At 34.9% G+C, this 18,292-nt stretch overlaps 1 protein-coding gene and 1 long non-coding RNA gene across 3 annotated transcripts; one reads left to right on the plus strand and one right to left on the minus strand.

The window, feature by feature from the left end:
• The first annotated feature begins 3,374 nt into the window (after positions 1-3,374).
• Positions 3,375-8,238, plus strand: LOC132188361 (putative disease resistance protein RGA1). Of its 2 annotated transcripts, XR_015912966.1 has the most exons (4): positions 3,375-6,916; positions 7,015-7,161; positions 7,766-7,882; positions 7,977-8,238. XR_015912966.1 is itself a non-coding variant. In XM_088518934.1 (2 exons), the coding sequence occupies exon 1, from the start codon at positions 3,389-3,391 to the stop codon at positions 6,887-6,889; it is 3,501 nt and encodes a 1,166-aa protein (XP_088375060.1). In that variant the 5' UTR covers positions 3,375-3,388; the 3' UTR covers positions 6,890-6,916; positions 7,015-7,759. The 2 variants fall into 2 exon arrangements, 1 of the variants encoding a protein (XP_088375060.1); XM_088518934.1 differs by lacking the exons at positions 7,766-7,882; positions 7,977-8,238 and having other exon boundaries at positions 7,015-7,759.
• Positions 8,239-11,008: 2,770 nt separating this feature from the next.
• On the minus strand, positions 11,009-12,906 carry LOC148584069 (uncharacterized). The gene is made up of 4 exons (XR_015912967.1): positions 12,753-12,906; positions 12,351-12,438; positions 11,927-12,032; positions 11,009-11,253 (listed from the first exon to the last, which is right to left on the minus strand). It is a non-coding gene; the product is annotated as an uncharacterized LOC148584069 (long non-coding RNA).
• Between the last annotated feature and the right edge of the window lie 5,386 nt (positions 12,907-18,292).

Consider the following 18,292-nt stretch of genomic DNA (forward strand, 5'->3'; position numbering starts at 1 on the left):
ATTGAAATATTTAAACGTATTTAATTCATTTATTTTAATGAGCTTGAACTTGTTCACAAATGCTTAATTAATGTTTTTATTTCTTTTGTCATTTTATACTAATTATTAATTAAGTATTCACTTAAAAAAAATAATAATTATTAAAATATTTTTAATAAATATAACCGTTAACATAAGACAAATATTAAAAAGATATGATGGTTCTAAAAAGACGAATATTCAAAAATATGATTGTTAGAGAAAGAATAATTTTTTTTTTTTGAAGAATAATATTTAAATAAAAGAATGAAAATAAATAATTAGAATGTTGAAGTTGATGAGAGTGCTTCGAAAAAATAAATAGTTAAAATAGAAATTTATAATTGTTTAGCTATTTTGAGTAATAAACTTGAAAAATCTACTATAGATGCTCTAAAACTTCTTTTCGGATGCTCTAAAACGCATTCTCTCTCCTTCACTTGTATGCGTTTGTAACTTTGTGAGGGTGCTTTTGAGAATAAGATATGAATGAAGATAGAATAAAAATTATATTTAAATATAATAGAGTAAAATTTAGAGAGTTTATTATTTTTTACTGTTGCATAGCTGTTAGTTAAACTAGAAAAAAAACGAATTTTTAGTCAAATTTTAACTAAAAAATAGAGAGTTCATTAGAATCCTCTTATTTACATAGTGATTTAAGGAAAATAATATATATATATATTGAGAAAATGTTGCTGATTTTGCAAACGACAAAAAATAAAAAATAAAAAATTATAACATAACATAAAGTTGAGCTGACACGCTAATTTACAAACACAAAACATAAAAGCTCTCAACTTTAATTAAATATTTCTCAACCCAACACACACAAAACTTCATCACCAAACAAACACCTACTGAAAATCCACGGCCACCGAAACTCAAAGACAACCCAGCAAGTGATTGTCTAATGACCAAATCCATGGCCACCGAAACTCAAAGAGAGCCAGACAACTAAATAGAGATTTCCTAAACAGAGGCATTCATGGATCAAATCAACAAAATCTGTAGCAAAATCAACTACATAGCAAGAACCACTCAAAGTGACGAGATCTTAAATCAACTCAGATGTGAGAGTGTGGGGTGACCGGCGGCCATGGAGGTGGCTCGGCGGCCACCCCACAGCCCCTTTTTTTAATTAATTAATTTATATCTTTTTAAAATTTTTTATTTTAAAGTTTGCCAAACGATGTCGTTTTGGAGGGCCGACCACCCCACAGGCTTGGGGTGGCTCGCCGGTCACCCCATGGCCTATAGGGTGGCCGGCGAGCCACCCCCAGGCAATGTAGGTGGCTGGGCGGCCACCCCACAACCCTTTTTTTAATTAATTAATTTTCATTTTCTTTTTAATTTTTTAATTTTTTTTAGGGTTTGCAAAACGACGTCGTTTTGGGGGGCCTGTTTTAATTTTTTTTTTTTTTTTCAAAATGGCATTTTGGTAACTTAACCTTGCCAAAACCACATTGTATTGAATTTTTCGAGTAATATTAGGGACCATCTTTTTATCCTTCTAAAGTTGATGTGACTTTTAAAATTATCATTAAATTTTAGATGAATTATACTTAAATTTTGATCCAATGATAATTCTGAAAGACACACCAACTTTATGAAGATAAAAAGATGGTCCTTAGTATTACTCGAATTTTTCATCCTATTTGACGGTAATGACTAATAGAGTGATCAAATTGAAACTGGTTGGAAGTTTGAGAACTACTTTATTACATTTTGAACATTGAGGTGGTAAATTGAAAATAATTGGTAGTTTAGGAGGCTAAATTATATTGTTCCCTTGTTTTCATCTCTTCTCTTTTAGTGTTATACTCGTTTGTATTGTATTAGTTCTCCTAGTTTGTATCAAGTTTAAGTTTGTCAAACTTGATTACAATTGTAACTCTTTGCCTATATATATAGAATGAGAATGAAGTTGAGTTTATCTGCTTTCTTTAAAATAAAATAAAAATTATATTTAAATATAATAGAGTAAAATTTAGAAATCGAGTTCATTAGAATCCTCTTAGTTACCGAGCGATTTAAGCAAAATGATTCTTTTTTTTTGGTGAAAATGTTGCAAACGACAAAAAAAAAAAACATAACATAACATAAATATTTTTTACGAAAAAATTAAAAATAACATAAAGTTGAGCTGTCACGCTAATTTAAAAACCTTTCTTCCACCACCCAAAGATAAAGAAGAAGTAAATTTGTTTAAGAGCCGCCGACCCAAATTGTCACGACAAATGATAATTTAAAACATTTCTTTTGGGACAAAGTTGAGTTGTTTTCCACCCAAAGAGAAAAAAATAATAAAGTAATTGTTTAAGGCGACAAACGGTATCGGCTTTGGCGGAATGGACTTTAACTTTAAGCGGCCATCGGGACTGTTCGTAATTGCGCGAATCCAGGAATCTTGTTTTGTACATCATTTGAGCTCCAGCTCATTATTGAATTAGATAATAATATATTTAAACGTATTTTATTTATTTAAATGTTTTAAAGATTTCTTTAAAACATTTAACATTTAAAACATTTCTTCTGGTACAAAGCTGAGCTGTTTTCCACCGAAAGATAAAGAATAATAATAAGTAAATTGTTTTAAGAGCCACCGACACAAAAAGAAACGACAAGTTTTGTACATAATTTGAGTTCCAGCTCATAATTGAATTACATAATATATTTTAACTTATTTAAGTTCTTTCTAATGTTTTTGAACTTCTTCACAAATGCTTAATTAATGTTTTTATTTTCTTTTGTTAATTCATACTAATTATTATTAAAATTTTATCATTTGAATTAAGTATATACTTAATTTAAATCTTAATACATATAAATACACTTATTTACATGTGCTAATTTGATAATTGATTTTTATTGTGAGATTAATATAAAATTAATTTTTATAATTGACTTAAATTACAAATTTTATCAAAGTACACAAATTATGTTGTTGTGCCACGTTATCACTAATAAAATGATAATAAATATCACTTTTAATTTGATTGCAGAGATTAAATTATTATTTTGACTTACCTGGAAGATCTCTTAATTATTTTTTATATCGTAACAAACGATTTGTAATTTAGGCCAATTACAAAGATAAATTTTATATTTATCACTTTTTATTGATACATCATTTTTAAGAGAAATATCAATCAAATTTGATTTTTCAATAAATATTTATGTATGTAAACAATAAATAAAATATCTCTCAAATTTTTAAAAAAGTGATTTCAAATTATATCTGAAACTTTGAACTTTTTCAATTAAAATTAAAAACCCATAATTTAAATTCTTGTGATAACAGACGTTAATTTTGGAACTAACGGAGTCAGGGAGTTGAGTTCAATATAAATGCTTACGTTGGCCGAGCATGCAAACACTTTCTACTCACAGCAAACAAACCTTCAAGAGAGCTTTTGAGAATTCCTTCACTCACATTCAAGAAATGGCAGAGCAACTTCTGTTCGGAACTGCCGAGCGAATCATTGATACTTTGACTACATTGGTTGGCAAAGAGATCGGACTGCTATGGGGTGTCAAAGGTGAGCTTAAACGCCTGATGAACACCGTTTCAACAATCAAAGATGTACTTCTGGATGCGGAGGAGAAAGGGGCTGCAGGAGGCCATGCTGTCAAAAATTGGCTCAAAAAGCTACAAGATGTCATTTATGATGCAGAGGACTTCTTTGATGATGTTTCCACTGAAGCTCTAGGAAGGAAAATAATGACCCGTGATAAGAAGGCCAAAAAGGTATGCATTTTCTTTTCCAAATCTAACCCGCTTGTCTATCGTCATAAAATGGCCCATAAGATTAAGGCGATTAGGGAGAGGTTAGATGCCATCAACGCTGATAGGGCGAGCTTCCACTTGGTGGTACGCGATGCAGAGACTCGAGTTGCGAGTCGGGAGACCTATTCTTTTGTTCGTGAGAAGTCAATTATTGGTCGAGAGGATGATAAGAAGGTGGTTACAGACCGTCTGGTGGACTCTAACGTTGAAGATGATGTTTCAATCCTTCCAATTGTTGCCATAGGTGGATTAGGAAAGACTGCATTGGCTCAACTCATATTCAATGATGAGCAAATCCAAAAACATTTTCAGCTCAAAATGTGGGTGTGTGTCTCTAATCCCTTCAATGTTAAAGATATTGTTGGGAAAATCTTAGAATCCACAAAAAACTCGAAACAACTAGATGTTCAAATGAATACACTGGTAAACGATCTTAAAAAGGAAATCGATGGAAAGAAATACTTACTTGTGTTGGATGATGTGTGGAATGAAGATCATAGAAAATGGTCCGAATTGAAAGAAGTGCTGATGGGTGGTGCAAGAGGCAGTAGAATATTGGTGACTACTCGCACTGAAAGAGTTGCAAGCATTTGCGGGACAGTTAAATCATACTCCTTAGAGGGTTTACAGGAACACGCGTCGTGGTCTTTATTTATGCAGATGGCCTTTGAAAAAGGACAAGAGCCGGAGGAGAATTCAAGCATCGCTGTAATTGGGAGGGAGATCCTAAAAAAGTGTTCGGGTGTCCCTCTAGCCATAAGAACAATTGGAAGTTTACTACGCTTCAAAAAATCAGAAATAGAGTGGTCGAATTTTAAGAATGATAAACTCTCAAAAGTACCTCAAAATGAAACTGACATCTTACCAACTCTGAAGCTAAGTTATGATCAACTTCAATCACATTTGAAGCACTGCTTTGCTTATTGCAGTTTGTTCCCAAAAGATTTCAACATTGATAAATCAAAACTGATCCAGCTTTGGATAGCACAAGGGTTTGTCAAGTTATCAGATCAAAGTCGATGCTTGGAAGATGTTGGTAATGAATATTTTATGGATTTACTTCGGAGATCATTCTTTCAAGAAGCTGAAACAGATGAGTTTGATAACGTAACTCATTGCAAAATGCATGATCTCATGCATGATCTTGCCAATTTAGAGGCAGGATCGTTGATCACCACATTTGATGATAAGGAGATGAACGTGGATAAAAATATTCGTCATGTATCAATTGATTGCGATATCAATACTTTATCAATTACAACTTCATTGGGTAAAGCAAGTGGGATACGAACATTTCTTCGTCCCACTTGGAGACACTTAGAGTTTGGTGAGTCATTTTGTGAAGCAATTGTTTCAAGTTTCAAGCTCTTGCGCACCTTGGATTTGCACCGCCATGGAGGAATGGAAACCATTCTGCCAAGCTCTATTGGGATGTTGAAGCATTTAAAATATCTTGATCTTTCTGATAACTTCCGCCTCCAGAAGCTACCCAATTCTATAACCGAGTTGCATAATTTGCAAACACTGTTACTATGTTCTTGTTCCAATCTTAAAGAGTTGCCGGAAGACATGCAAAAATTAGTCAACCTCAGGCATCTTGATATAGATAGGTGTCGTAAGTTGAATTATATGCCCCGTGGACTGGGGAAATTGACTAATCTTCAAACGTTATCAAAATTTGCGATACACATGGATCCTCTCTCTAACGATAGCGGTGGGTTAAAAGAACTAAACGGACTAACTAACCTAAGAGGAAAGTTAGTGATTACAAATTTGAGACATGGAAAAGATGTTGCGTCAGAATGTAAGGCTGCAAATTTAAAGGAGAAAAAATATCTTCATGCTTTGACTTTACACTGGCTTCCTGAAAGAGGTGTCAATGACTCGGATGTTGCTGAATTGTTATTGGAAGACCTCCAACCACACCCAAATCTGAAAGAGCTTCGTTTAGAGTTTAACTGTATGAGTTTAAGGCTTCCGAGTTGGCTTTCGTTACTCACACATCTTGTTAGATTTGAATTATATTGGTGTACAAAATGCCAATATATGCCACCATTGAGTCAATTGCATTCTCTCAAGTATCTTTTTCTTGAAAATGTGGAAGCTATGGAGTACATATCAGTCGACAATGAGTTCTCTTCTTCTTCATCGGCACCAACACCATTTTTCCCATCTCTCGAGGAAATCCATCTCTCTAATTGCCGTAATCTCAAAGGGTGGTGGGGGAGGCATTCTTCTGTGGAGGCCAATAGTGATGGTGATAATTCTGTTGAAATAACAACGGAAACATCGATGACAGAGCATTGTTTATTCCCTTCGTTTCCTTGTCTTTCGACATTAAAGATCAATAATTGCCCTAGGTTGACGTCCATCCCAATGTTTCCACATCTTGAAAAAGAGTTGGTCCTGAGGGAAGCAAGCTCGAAGCTACTGCAACAAACAGTGATGATGAATATGGCAGTACCACAAAGCCCAACACCAACAACAATAGGCTCATCTTCATCCAATCCTCTCTCAAAATTGAAGTTTATAGAATTATATTCCATTGCGGATCTAGAAACGCTGCCAGAGGAGTGGTTGAAGAACCTCACTTCTCTCGAGTCTTTGAGGATATCTTTTTGCGATAGATTAAAGTCTCTTTCCCGTGGTATACGACATCTCACTACCCTTCAAGAGTTGAATATTGAGAGTTGTGCTGAGCTTGAGCTAGCCAATGATGAGGATGGGATGCAATGGCAAGGCCTTAAGAGCCTCTTCTCTTTGAACTTTTCATGGCTTCCAAAATTGGTGACTCTCCCATTGGGGCTTCAACATGTTACCACTCTACAAAAGCTCACAATTTCAAGTTGTCATAATTTGACGGCTATACCAGATTGGATCCAAAACTGCACATCACTTCAAGTGTTTCAGATTTATGAATGTTCCAGTTTGACATCACTGCCCGAAGGAATGCGTAGCCTAACGTCTTTGCAGAGGCTGGAAATTTATTCTTGTCCCGTCTTATTGCGAAGATGCGAGAAAGAAGTGGGTGAGGATTGGCCCAATATTGCTCACATTCCAGATTTAGTATTAAACGATTAAACACCCACGCATCTTGGACTGATTCAGGTATATACTCATCCTTTTGTCTTAATCCTTCATGGAAATTTAAGTACGCACCTTCTTCAGTATCATTTTCTTCATATTTCTTTGTTGTTAAATTTCAGATGCAGAAGCAGAAGAAACAGAGGATTTGGAGCATATTAAAAAATCTAGGGATCTGAATTCATGATTCTTCACATATCTAGAGAAACAATTAGCCTCTATTCTTGCTCTTCCCACCACCTCACTATTGTCGTCTCAAACAAAAGACAGTAAGTCAAGTTGCCCTTCGGGATTTTTGCCCACTCCTATACCATGGTGTGCGAGTTGTACCGTGAAGGAGGATTGGGCGCTGACTAGTGGGACGATGCCCATATTGGCCTCTACACGGTTATTATTATATTTTTCTGTTGCTTGGTAACTTAGATTTTGGTTTTTTGTCTTGTTTTTCAGCATTTGTGAGTGAAAAAAAGACAGGGTTGTCATTGTTGTTGTTAATAATGGTGTAGATGTATTGTCCTCTGGATTAAGCCAAATGAAGGAGGCATATGAGAGCTAGCTGAAGATCAGCATCTGCTTGATCTTCAATGGCACTGGCAACAGGCACAGCTTTGCCCTCTCTATCCTTCTCTCGTAAATGAATTTGGAGAAATTAATGCTTCTATTCAATTCCAAAGTTTAATATGTCGATTAAAAAAAAAAAAAAAAAAAGTAAAAATGTTTCTTTTAAGAGTAGAATTGAACTAATACAAGATGTTTGGTTGAATTTGAAATTATATTAATTATGTTTCGGTGAAGGTTTTAAAAGCACAAAGCGTATCATTGAAACATGTGAAGGCAATCAGGAACTGATTGATTCTGCTTTGCTTTCTTTAGGTAGGTGTTTGGTATTCTTTAAATTGAGTAGCTGTGATGTCGGAATTCATGTGCTGGAGGAAGAGTAATTCATGAGAGAATCTATAAACAACTAGAAAAAGATGTGGTGGTAGTTTGGTAAGTAGATCTGGAAATACTTGCATAGAAGGAATTTGGTTGCTTTAATTTGATTTTATATCCCACATTACTTGACAGTTTATTGCTTTCACAGGAAAATATAGAGATACATTTACAGGAGTGGGCCAATCAGGTTGATTTAGTGTGCTGCTTGCAATATTTGCAGGTTATATATATATATTTTTTTCCCTCTGTCTCGGTCAATTTCTCCCATAGTCCCCTACTTTCATTCAAAGTGTCAAATTCGAAATCTTAAAAGCATTTATACTTGCAATTGTGACTTGAACCTAATGAGATAGCAAGGAACTTCCACAAAATGTTTCATCTTTGCTGAAACTGGGGGGTCATTTTTTTCTTTTTCTTTCTGGTATGACTCCTGACTCTTGTACAATATAGTACGAAATAGAGGTTGATGAAAACCTATGGTCTTTAGAGGTATTTGTTAATTACATGAGAATTTACACTGTATAGTTGTTTGGATGTATTTATTTAAACTAGTTCAAATGTTTTGATTTAGCTAGTGCTTTCGGCTATTTACTTTCAATTTGATGATTTACTTAATTGTTTGTTTATATTGGTTGCTTTTCTTGGTACTGAAACTAAGATAATAGGGTTTACATCTATGTACTACTCTCTCTTTCTTTCACTCCCTTCGAGTTGATTTTGTAGCCCGGAAAGATTATGCATTTTGATTAGATTCTAAAATTTTTGAGATTATGCAGATTATCCAACAATCAAGTGTGTGTATATATATATTCATGTGATTTTCAATTTTTTTTTTCTTTTTTTTTTAAAAATTCATAGCACCGAGGTTGATGCTTCACCAAAATTATGGAGAACATCTAAGTCGATTTCAGTTTCCATTGAGCTACAACATGTTCTTGTCTGGCAATTTGAATTAGAAAGTTTTCATAGTGGAATTATCCTACTGTTTTGATTTCACTTTATTTAACATGTTATGTGAAGAGGCATTGTCCACGTCAAGTTTTGTTAACCTTGAACTTCTTTCAATGAAAATAAAACTTTCTTGTCAGTCATTTGGACTATTTTTGGCTTAGTGTTAATTCAATGCTTTAACATGGTTGTTTGAACCTCTAGGTGGTAGTTCAATGGGCCAAGAAAATTTCTGAAGTGGTTAGATGTACACTAGGGCATGAATTCAAATCTCACAATGGGAATCTCCATGCTTGATTAATGTAAACCACCTTGGGTGGGGCTGAGTCAGTCGGACTTGAAGGAGTGTGCATGATTCCCGCTGCCTAAGCCTCTCTTGTGTCACTCCGCAGTAGGTGCTACTATGGTCACGCCTAGGTAAAAAAAAAATTGTTGTTTGAGCTTAGGTTTCCTTGATTTTTTATTTTTTTTTCCTATTCATGATATTGCTAATATCTTATCATCCTGATCAATACTAGCATTATGGCCATGCAGGGAAAATCAAGTAGCTGAAGAATGTTGAAGCATACCACAACAAAAGTAGCAGCATGAAGCCAAAAATTGTTCCTGCATTACATGATCTCACTGAAAATCTGTCGAGCTCAGTGGTGCTGCAGTGATTTAGCCTCCTTGCCGGACTCACGCATCTGGTCTTCTATGCAAGCTTCTTTCTGTTAAGGCATGTGACTTAAAGCCATCAAGCATGTGCTTGTGGGACCCAATCAGTTTATTGTCCTACAAAGCCTTGGAATTGGTTTTCTTTTTTTGGGTCAACTTTGACTCCTTGCCTTGCACGGACTTGGAGTTGTTTCTCTTTGCCAAAATTGAATTCCTTCTCCTAGTTGTATTGGTGTCTTGCACAATCGACTTATGACACTATAAAAGGACTTGCTACGTCCTTGTGAAGTGTGCCAAGCCAAATAACTTTATAAGTGCCAAAAACGTGAAGCACTAAAGGGAGGAGAAAAATAGAGAATTTTGAGAGAAGGAAGTACAAGGGCTGCCACGGTATTTTCTTCTTGGTGGTTTTTGGAGGAGCCAAAAACAAGTGATTAGAAGAAAAAGGGTGCTGCAGAGTGAGAGAAGAAAATAGAGATCAACCGCCATCTGTTCTAGCAAAAGAAGAGTTTGTACATTTGTCTTTTGTATTCTATTTTGGGGATAATCTTTCTTGTGTGATAGTGAGATTTGAGTGTATTGGGGCTTTGGGATCTGAATGATTTTCTCTCTACTATTTTTGTACTCCATCTTTTGATAGTGAATTTTCTCCGGGTCGTTTCCGCCAGTGGATGTAGGCTTGTTAAGCTGAACCACTTAAATCTTTGTGTCGTATGTGATTGCTTATCTTTGTTATTCCGCATTCTTCTTATTTTTCACATCTCACGGGTCTTGGGAAATAGGATTAATTTCCTCACACTTTCACCAATTCATTTTTGGACTTGGAAGCTTTTGAATCTCAGGTTTTTCTCAATCTCTCATTCCAGTCTTTTGGGTTTAACTGTTCTCCTCTATGGGGTGAATCTGGTTTTGATTTTTCTCCTTTGTGGGTTGAATTGTTGATCTGTGTTTGTCATGCTTTTGGGGGTTTTCGTTTCAATCTCAGGTTTTGGTTGATATGGGAGAGTGAGCTAGTTTTCGTGGGCTTCTTTGGGGGTGTGATGGGAGTTCAGCTTAGACTAGTGGTTCGTGGGTCTTCTTGGAGCTAGTGGCTCATTTTAGGCTTTAGGTGGAATTAAATAGTGATTCAGAGAAATTGTGAGAGTGGTAACTTTAATATCTTTAAAAATTTTATTAAAATTTAAAATGTGTCCTTATTTAAAAATTATTTCCTTTTAAAAAAGTGACTCGCATGGACCCAACATGAGTCACGATCAGACCCATGGTGGGGTCGGGTGGTGACCTTGCTGTCAGCATTGGGTCACAATAATACAACTTTAAAAATAAGGAATTTTGTGTATTTTATACCCTTTACTTAAGATATAACAAAAAATATTGCTAAAAAAAATATTTATGAATTTGCTATCACTATAATACAAGGCAAAGAAAATATTGATCTTGTTGATGCATTAAACGTCAAGCACACCAAGAGTTGGAAACAAAACGGTGGAAAAGTAAAAAGAAACAATTCAACTTATATGAACAACATTGTTACGCATAAGAAGAAAGAAGAAAAAAGAAAACAAATAAATCAACTTGTATGCTTATAAAAATCCCCTCTTCATTGTTTAGGTGCTGATCTCGGAAAGGATTGAAAATATATACGATACTAGAAATGAGACATGTCAACACTAAAGCAGATTTATGCTTATAAAACAATTAACAGGTAACAAAAACAGAAACACTGAAAGGAGACTTCCCAGTCTAACCAACTGCCAATCCTTACGGATATCAAATGTGTAATTGATCTCCAAGTAGCACTTGTAGTCGTCATCAACAAACTGAAAACAGAGAAAAAGTTTTATGTCTGGAGAACATAAAACAAAAATGCAAAAAAACAAACATGGCCTAAAGTTTTATGTCCTTATCTCATGACACAGAATTTCTGTCAAATTATTTAGAATAATTAAGGCAAACCAAAGGCTAAGGCAACATAGAACATTGGCTGAACCGACCTTACTTCTAGCGGAGTACGGTCCTCTGGCAAATAATTACTAAAAAAGAATGAGATCAAATGAAGCATATGAGGATGAATCCTATGTGTATGACAGCATGAATGAAATTGGTTTCTGGCTCCACTAATCTTGTTCTCTTTATTTGGTTTGAATCAGACCATTGGATTGAGAAAGTATTGCATATGGGGCGATTCAGTTTTAGATGAATCTCCTCAAAAGAAAAAGAAAAATCTTGGTCATCAGGAAAACAAAGGCATAAAGTATGACATTTCATTTCAAATATTTATCTCGAATTGGCCATTCTATTATCTAATTAGGCTTCTAACTTTCTAGTCAATAGTTCACTGCCAAATACTAATATTTCTTGTTAGGTATAGCAAATATCAAACCACTAGTAGTTTCTATTTTCCAACCTCTCTGGCATAAAAATTATCAAATCACACGAACAAGTATTTCAATTAAGCACAAACATATAACATGCTTTCCAATTTTTACCTACCCACACGTTTATGGGCTTGAAACCCACAAGCATAGGACTCAAGCTTTTCTGCACAATTTTGGATGAAAGAAACAGCAAGCTTATAAGAAGAAGAAGAAGGTTCACCCTGTAAAGCATACAAGGGACATAAAATCATTAAGGTGGAAGTAAAGTAAGACTTTAAAATCCAACAGTGGCTCATGAAAAAACATACAAGAATACAATAAAAACAAAAGCATCGCATAATAAGTGAAAATCCAATAGGAAATGTGAGATTTAAATATAGATGCCATGTTAAAGCAACCAACCCTTTAAACTAAATGGAAAAAATAAACAAAACTGACAAGAAATATGTTAACTAATATATTGTGCATCAAATTGCAATGCAGTCAACACTTAGTTTCAGTTGATAATTGACTTGAATCTTATTCATTCAAATACATACAGGTCCAAGATACTTGATGCTTTGTTGTCGCAGCTTTGGTCTTGGGCAGTGTTGGAGATCGAGGTATTTGCCTTCCTCTACATCCAACCTGCAGAAAGTCATAACAATAAAACTCTGCACAACAAATTGCCTTTATGCCTAGCATAAGGCACACTTCTTGCAATAGGGAAACTATATTAACAAGCCAAAGAAGCAAAAATTAATTACCCATTGATATACTTTCTCTTCTATTCGTTTTCCCCATCATTCTTTTCTCAAACAATTTTATTGAAACAAGAGTATTATCATCACATTTCAAATATTCTTGAGAAAATTTAAATAGAGCCAATACCATGAACTAAGAACAATAACTTTTTTTCTGGAGGAAATCATTTTTTTTTTTGGAGCTAAATCTTTGCTTACCAGTAGAAAAATGGCTGACCAGCATCCGCTTTGCACCACTCTTCGTAGTATACATGCAAGCTATGCCCATATCGATGCCGGGGATCAATCTAACCGTTTCAATAGCATTAACAAAAACAAATACAAATAAATATTAGTAAAACTTTAACAAAAAAATTAAAACTTATCAGTAAAAATTGCTTATTTCATCAATTTAAAAGTAATGGGGGAGAAAGCCTTATTCAAACTACTGGGAAAAAAAAAAAAAAAAGGCTAGGCATGAAACCTCTTATTTCCGGTGGAAAACCCTCTGCGTGGAAGAAGGTGGCGGTGATACAAGCGGCCCAGGAGTTGCACCTCTCTGTAGAAGAGATCTAATTCTTGACTAAAAGCTCTACAAAAATGCAGCTCTAATATATCGACCAGCAATTGTTTTTTACTTGATGAGGATAGCAACCTGCATCTTATGGGGTAGCATAATAACTATCTTACTTTTCACCTTCTTATTCTTTTCCATTCTCACTTGGAACCAAATTCTTTCTGATCATGAGTACAAATTTATGCAAACATATATATAAAGAAAAAATCTTAAAATAGAAGTTAAACTCTTCTTCATTTTCAAACAACCTTTTAGAATTCCATGTCTAATTCGTACTCTGTCCACCTATAATATCACGTAAATAACCAAAAACTTGATATTACATTTTAATACAGTTTTGAATTCAGATCCAAAAGTGGTGAAGGTCTTCTTTAAAGTTAATCACATCGAAGTCCTCCGCACACAACAGAGCATGTTCAAGATAATTCAACTAACACTAGCAACAATTAAAGAAAACCCACGTACAATTCAATCAATTCAAGTATATCACAGTCAATGAGTAAGGCTGAAAGCATAGAATTCCCCCATTAAAGTCACAACAGAGCATTTTCTAGATAATTCAACTAACATTCGCGCCCTTCACACATCGTCGATCTCCACATTAGGGAGCTTATGGAAGGTAATCGTTTTCAAAAGCAATAAAGTAGGTGACTATGAAAATGAAAATTATCAATCGATCTAAATCCAATAATAAAATTACCTCTGATAATATAATTTTGACAACCCACTTCCTTGCTGGATAGGTAGAGAAAGTCTAAATAGTATACTCCCATTCTCATATCCTAAGATGGCATTGTCAATTTGTTATTAGACATTTCTTTTTTTTTTAATTTATATTAATTTAAGGATTGATTGGAAATTCTATGTCAGTAGAGTAAAATAGTAGTAAAACAAGAGTAATGCTATAGAGCATTTCTCAGACATGTGAATTCTATAAAAATTGTCACGTAAATTTTTATCAATTGTCCGAATTACTCACAATTGGAACAAAAAATTATTAGAATTCGATTCCTCTCCTTCACTAAGAGTGCGTTTGACATATTGGCACAGGCAGCGTCACAACAAGTAAATGATCAAATTTGGATGGAAGAGGCCCCAACTTGTATTTTTGATATTGTTAATCTAGAGCTTTTTGCTCTTTCAATTTAGAGCCTTTGGGCTCTAGTTTTGTTTTTATATTCTTTATGAATGAAAGTAGTATTTTCTCAACCAAAAAAAAAAAAAAGAGTGCCTTTGACATTGCAATTTAAACCAAATCGCAAAAAATAGATTGTTTGAAATTACGTTTTTTAAAAATTAAAAAATTTGAGTTTTTAAATCGCAAATAATGATGTGCATTTTTTAGAACGCACAATTTTAAAAGCTAAACTACGATTTTAAAGGCCAAACTATAATTTTATCAAACATTTAACTATATTTTTAAAAATTAATATTTTAAAATCACAAACGGACCTAAATGCCCCCTCCAAAACATAACCGCATTTCTGTCCGAGGCCTATATGCTTCCTTACGCAAAGTATTAGGGCTGGGCCTGGTTCTTTACTCCAAAACCTTTTGCTGATCTTGACTGTGGACTTGGCCGATTGCTGAGGAGCTTGAAGGAAACCTAGCCGAAGGTCGGAAAACAATACGATTCCTTAGGCCCCGCCCAATTGATTAGTTGAACCGAAATTAACTGACCCACCATTGGTTCGGTTTAGTTCAACATTTTTTTTTTTTTTTTTTTTTCATGGTTGTTCAGTTCAGCTTTAATTGTGACAGATTCTAACTACCAACCTCATCGATTCGGTCGTCAAAATCCCAGGGTTTGATCCTCTATACCAGTTGTTTCAAAATCTTAACAAAATACATTTAGGAAAGTTAACTTTAAATTTTTGAATTATTGCGAGTTTTGAGAAAACTCTTAATTTATACCCTTTAACTTTTAATCTCAATTAATTTATCTCTTCTGTCAGATTTTAAACGTTAAAAGTAATAAAATAATGTTTATACCCTTAACTTTTCTATAAAATTTTAAATTTACAATTAATTTCAAATTATTTTTATTTTATTTTATTTTATTTAAAAAAAAAAGAATAAAGTTAACGGCTTTAAATAAACCTAAATAAAAATTTAAAAATAAAATAAACGAAAATCAAAAGGTAATATATTCTTTTTAGGCATTTCTGTTAGAAGTTAACGGCTAAAACTAATGAATTGAGGTAAATTGATTGAAATTGAAAGTTAATGGGTGTAAATTAAGAGTTTTTAAATTTTGAGGATCTTCTCAAAACGCGCGGTAGTTCAGGGGTATAAAGTAAAATTTTTCAAAACACTTTTGTGCTATCAAATAATGCTATATATACCAAATTTTTATCTTTATTTTTTTGTCTGCCATGTGGGGTCAAAGGAAACCCCATTGTTTAGACAAATAATAATAATAAAAAAAAATAAAAATAAAAATAAAATAAAGTAACTATTCGAACAGTTAGGTGGAGAGTCACACGGGGCGTGAAAAAAAATCTACCGTTCTTACTGTTACTTTATATCATTAGAACTCGTAGTGGTTTCGTAACCGTTAAACAATATATTTTCTTTTGTGCCCCACATGGCACAGCACCTAAGTAACCGTTCGAATGGTATTACATGAAGTTTTTATTTTCGATGAATGAGAAATTTCATGAAAACCGAAGCTCAAAAACAGGGCAACACCTCAAAACAATCCCTTACAAAGGCTGAAAACTAGCCAAAACAAAGTAAAAACAACCTCTTCAATCAACAAACTGAGGAAAAACAACCAAAACAAGAAAAAACAGCCTACTTGCCATCATTTACAAGCATATCAGTATGCAAATTCCACAAAGAGCACAAAGCAAGATTTTCTCTAGTTCTTGGAAACCCTCATTTCCCAGCCATTTTAGTTCTTACTTCCCACAAGATCTTTTTCAGAGTTTGCTCTTCAGTGCTTGGAGTACCATCACGTCTAAAGCTCATTTTTGGTACGCCAATGATTGTACACAGCAGACCCAAGAACCAGACAACATAACAAACAATGAAGAGATTTATTCCCCCAATTATTACAGCCTAGATGCATAAGATCATCCTAGATCATAGGATGCTACTCAACTCTACATCGAAGCATGCAGAAATTCCAGATTCTGGAACTAAAACTGCATTAAAAAAAGAGATGATCCCGAGTCTCCAACTAGCTATGGCAGAAACTACATTGCACCTCACCCTTATAGCTCCATTTAAGTAATTTTTTCCTTGTAAGAAGTCTATCCTTCATAGCAAGCCACATGATAAAAGCTTGCTTAGGAATGGCAAGACAAAACCAGACCATCTTCCAGCAAAGAGACTTCTCCCTCTTCTCTCTATGAACATCCCAAGTATCTGAGCTGACATAAAACCCTTTTTAGAAGCAATCCAAACTGGTTTATCTCAAATCCCCAATCCAACTTCAGGAAGTCTAGCTTGTATCCCAACAAGAGCTTCAGACCTAGTTGGTCTCCAAAGCCAATCCCCATTACAAATAACAGAAGAAAGCTTTGCCTCAATATTACTATGAGCATCAGAAACAGGTCATTTCTTAGACCACTTTTGATTAGTTCTTTTCATTGAACATGCTTCTCAAAATCTCCGATTTCTATGTTGGATATCTTCATATGACATATATAGCTCATGATTGTGTGGGCTTTAGTCCCATCCCCCTTGAGAGAAAGATAATGTCTTCATATATATAAAATTTAGGTAATAACATAATATTAAATGTGCGAGCTAGCAGGTAATATCCGCAACCGTATACCCTTAACTTGTTATTTGCCCGATTTGGGTGGTTTTTTGTAAAGAAAAAATCCAACCTGCATGAGTTATGAAAAAAGTAAAATAAAATTTGTCCATAACCTTTATGGATTAACTCAGTATTTGCCTGTTTTGGGTGGTTTTTGGATAAAAAAAGATCCAACTTCAATGAGCAAGGGACAAAAAAACAAAAAAAAAACAAAAATTGTCCATTACCTTTAGGGTTAGTAGAGCCTAGCGGGCGACCAATTATAACTGGCCTACTGAGCATCCCTAATTCCAATTTTTAAAAAATCGTTTACTTTTTTTTTTTGAAAAATGTTGAGAATTTATCATTAATGAGAAAATCCAGAGCTTAAAAACTCTAAATTACAAGAGCTGTACGCTCTATAGCAAGTATATCAGAAATACATGGAGGCATCTCCTCCATCCATATATTATCAATACACTTTCTAACTGCTTCTTTAGCTAACCCATGGGCAGCTTTATTAGAATTTCTCTTCACATGTCTGACTTGAGCCGTTCGAAAATGTCGTAGAAGCATTCTAGCGTCATCTATGAAGTGTCCGTAAGGACTCAAGTCTTCAATCTCAGCTTGAAGCGCTTTAACCACAATCAGAGAATCCCCTTCCAAAATTACATCTTGAACGCCTGTGTCTCGTCCAAACTCTGCTGCGTAAACTGCTCCCATGGCTTCCGCTATAACTGGTGGTTGTTTAGTTTGGATTGTCAAGCTCCTTGCTGCAATGATCTCTCCAAAGGAGTCTCTTATAAGCACCCCAACACCCAGCCGATTACTCCTCTCATCCATACCTACGTCCCAATTTATTTTGTAGAACCCAGGTGGTGGGCACCTCCAGACTTCCGCATCCACCCCTGGTTCACGTAAGATTTCGTTCAAGCTGTCCTGCTTCTGATTTGCTTCCAGGAACATCTCGTGGGCCTCCTTTGCTTCATGGATCAACCGGTTTGGGTGTATAAACATACCTTCATGCAAAACGTTATTTCTCCTTTTCCAAATGCATTGGGCTATTGTTGCAATTAAACCCATCTCATCAGAACTGCATCTCTCCGAAAGCTTCACCATTATTTCTCTAAAATCTGGACCCAGACTCCCCATTTTCTGGATCTTCCTATCACACACCCCCCAAACATCCCTTGCAGCTGGACACTCCCACAACACGTGGAGAATTGTTTCGGTCTCTTGACTGCACAGAAAACACCCCACCTCCAGGTCCATTCCCCTCCGCAGAAGATTATCTCTGGTTGGGAGCAGATTGCTACACGCCCTCCATAGGAAGACTTTCGTGGAATTTGGGATTGAAAGGCCCCATATCAATTTCCAGAAAAATTTCCAGCCGTTACCTTTTGAGCTCGCGCCCCCCTCACCTTGACTCCTTTC

This window comes from Corylus avellana, chromosome 8 (assembly GCF_965113065.1).
Source record: "Corylus avellana chromosome 8, dhCorAvel1.hap1.2, whole genome shotgun sequence".
Lineage (NCBI taxonomy): Eukaryota > Viridiplantae > Streptophyta > Magnoliopsida > Fagales > Betulaceae > Corylus > Corylus avellana.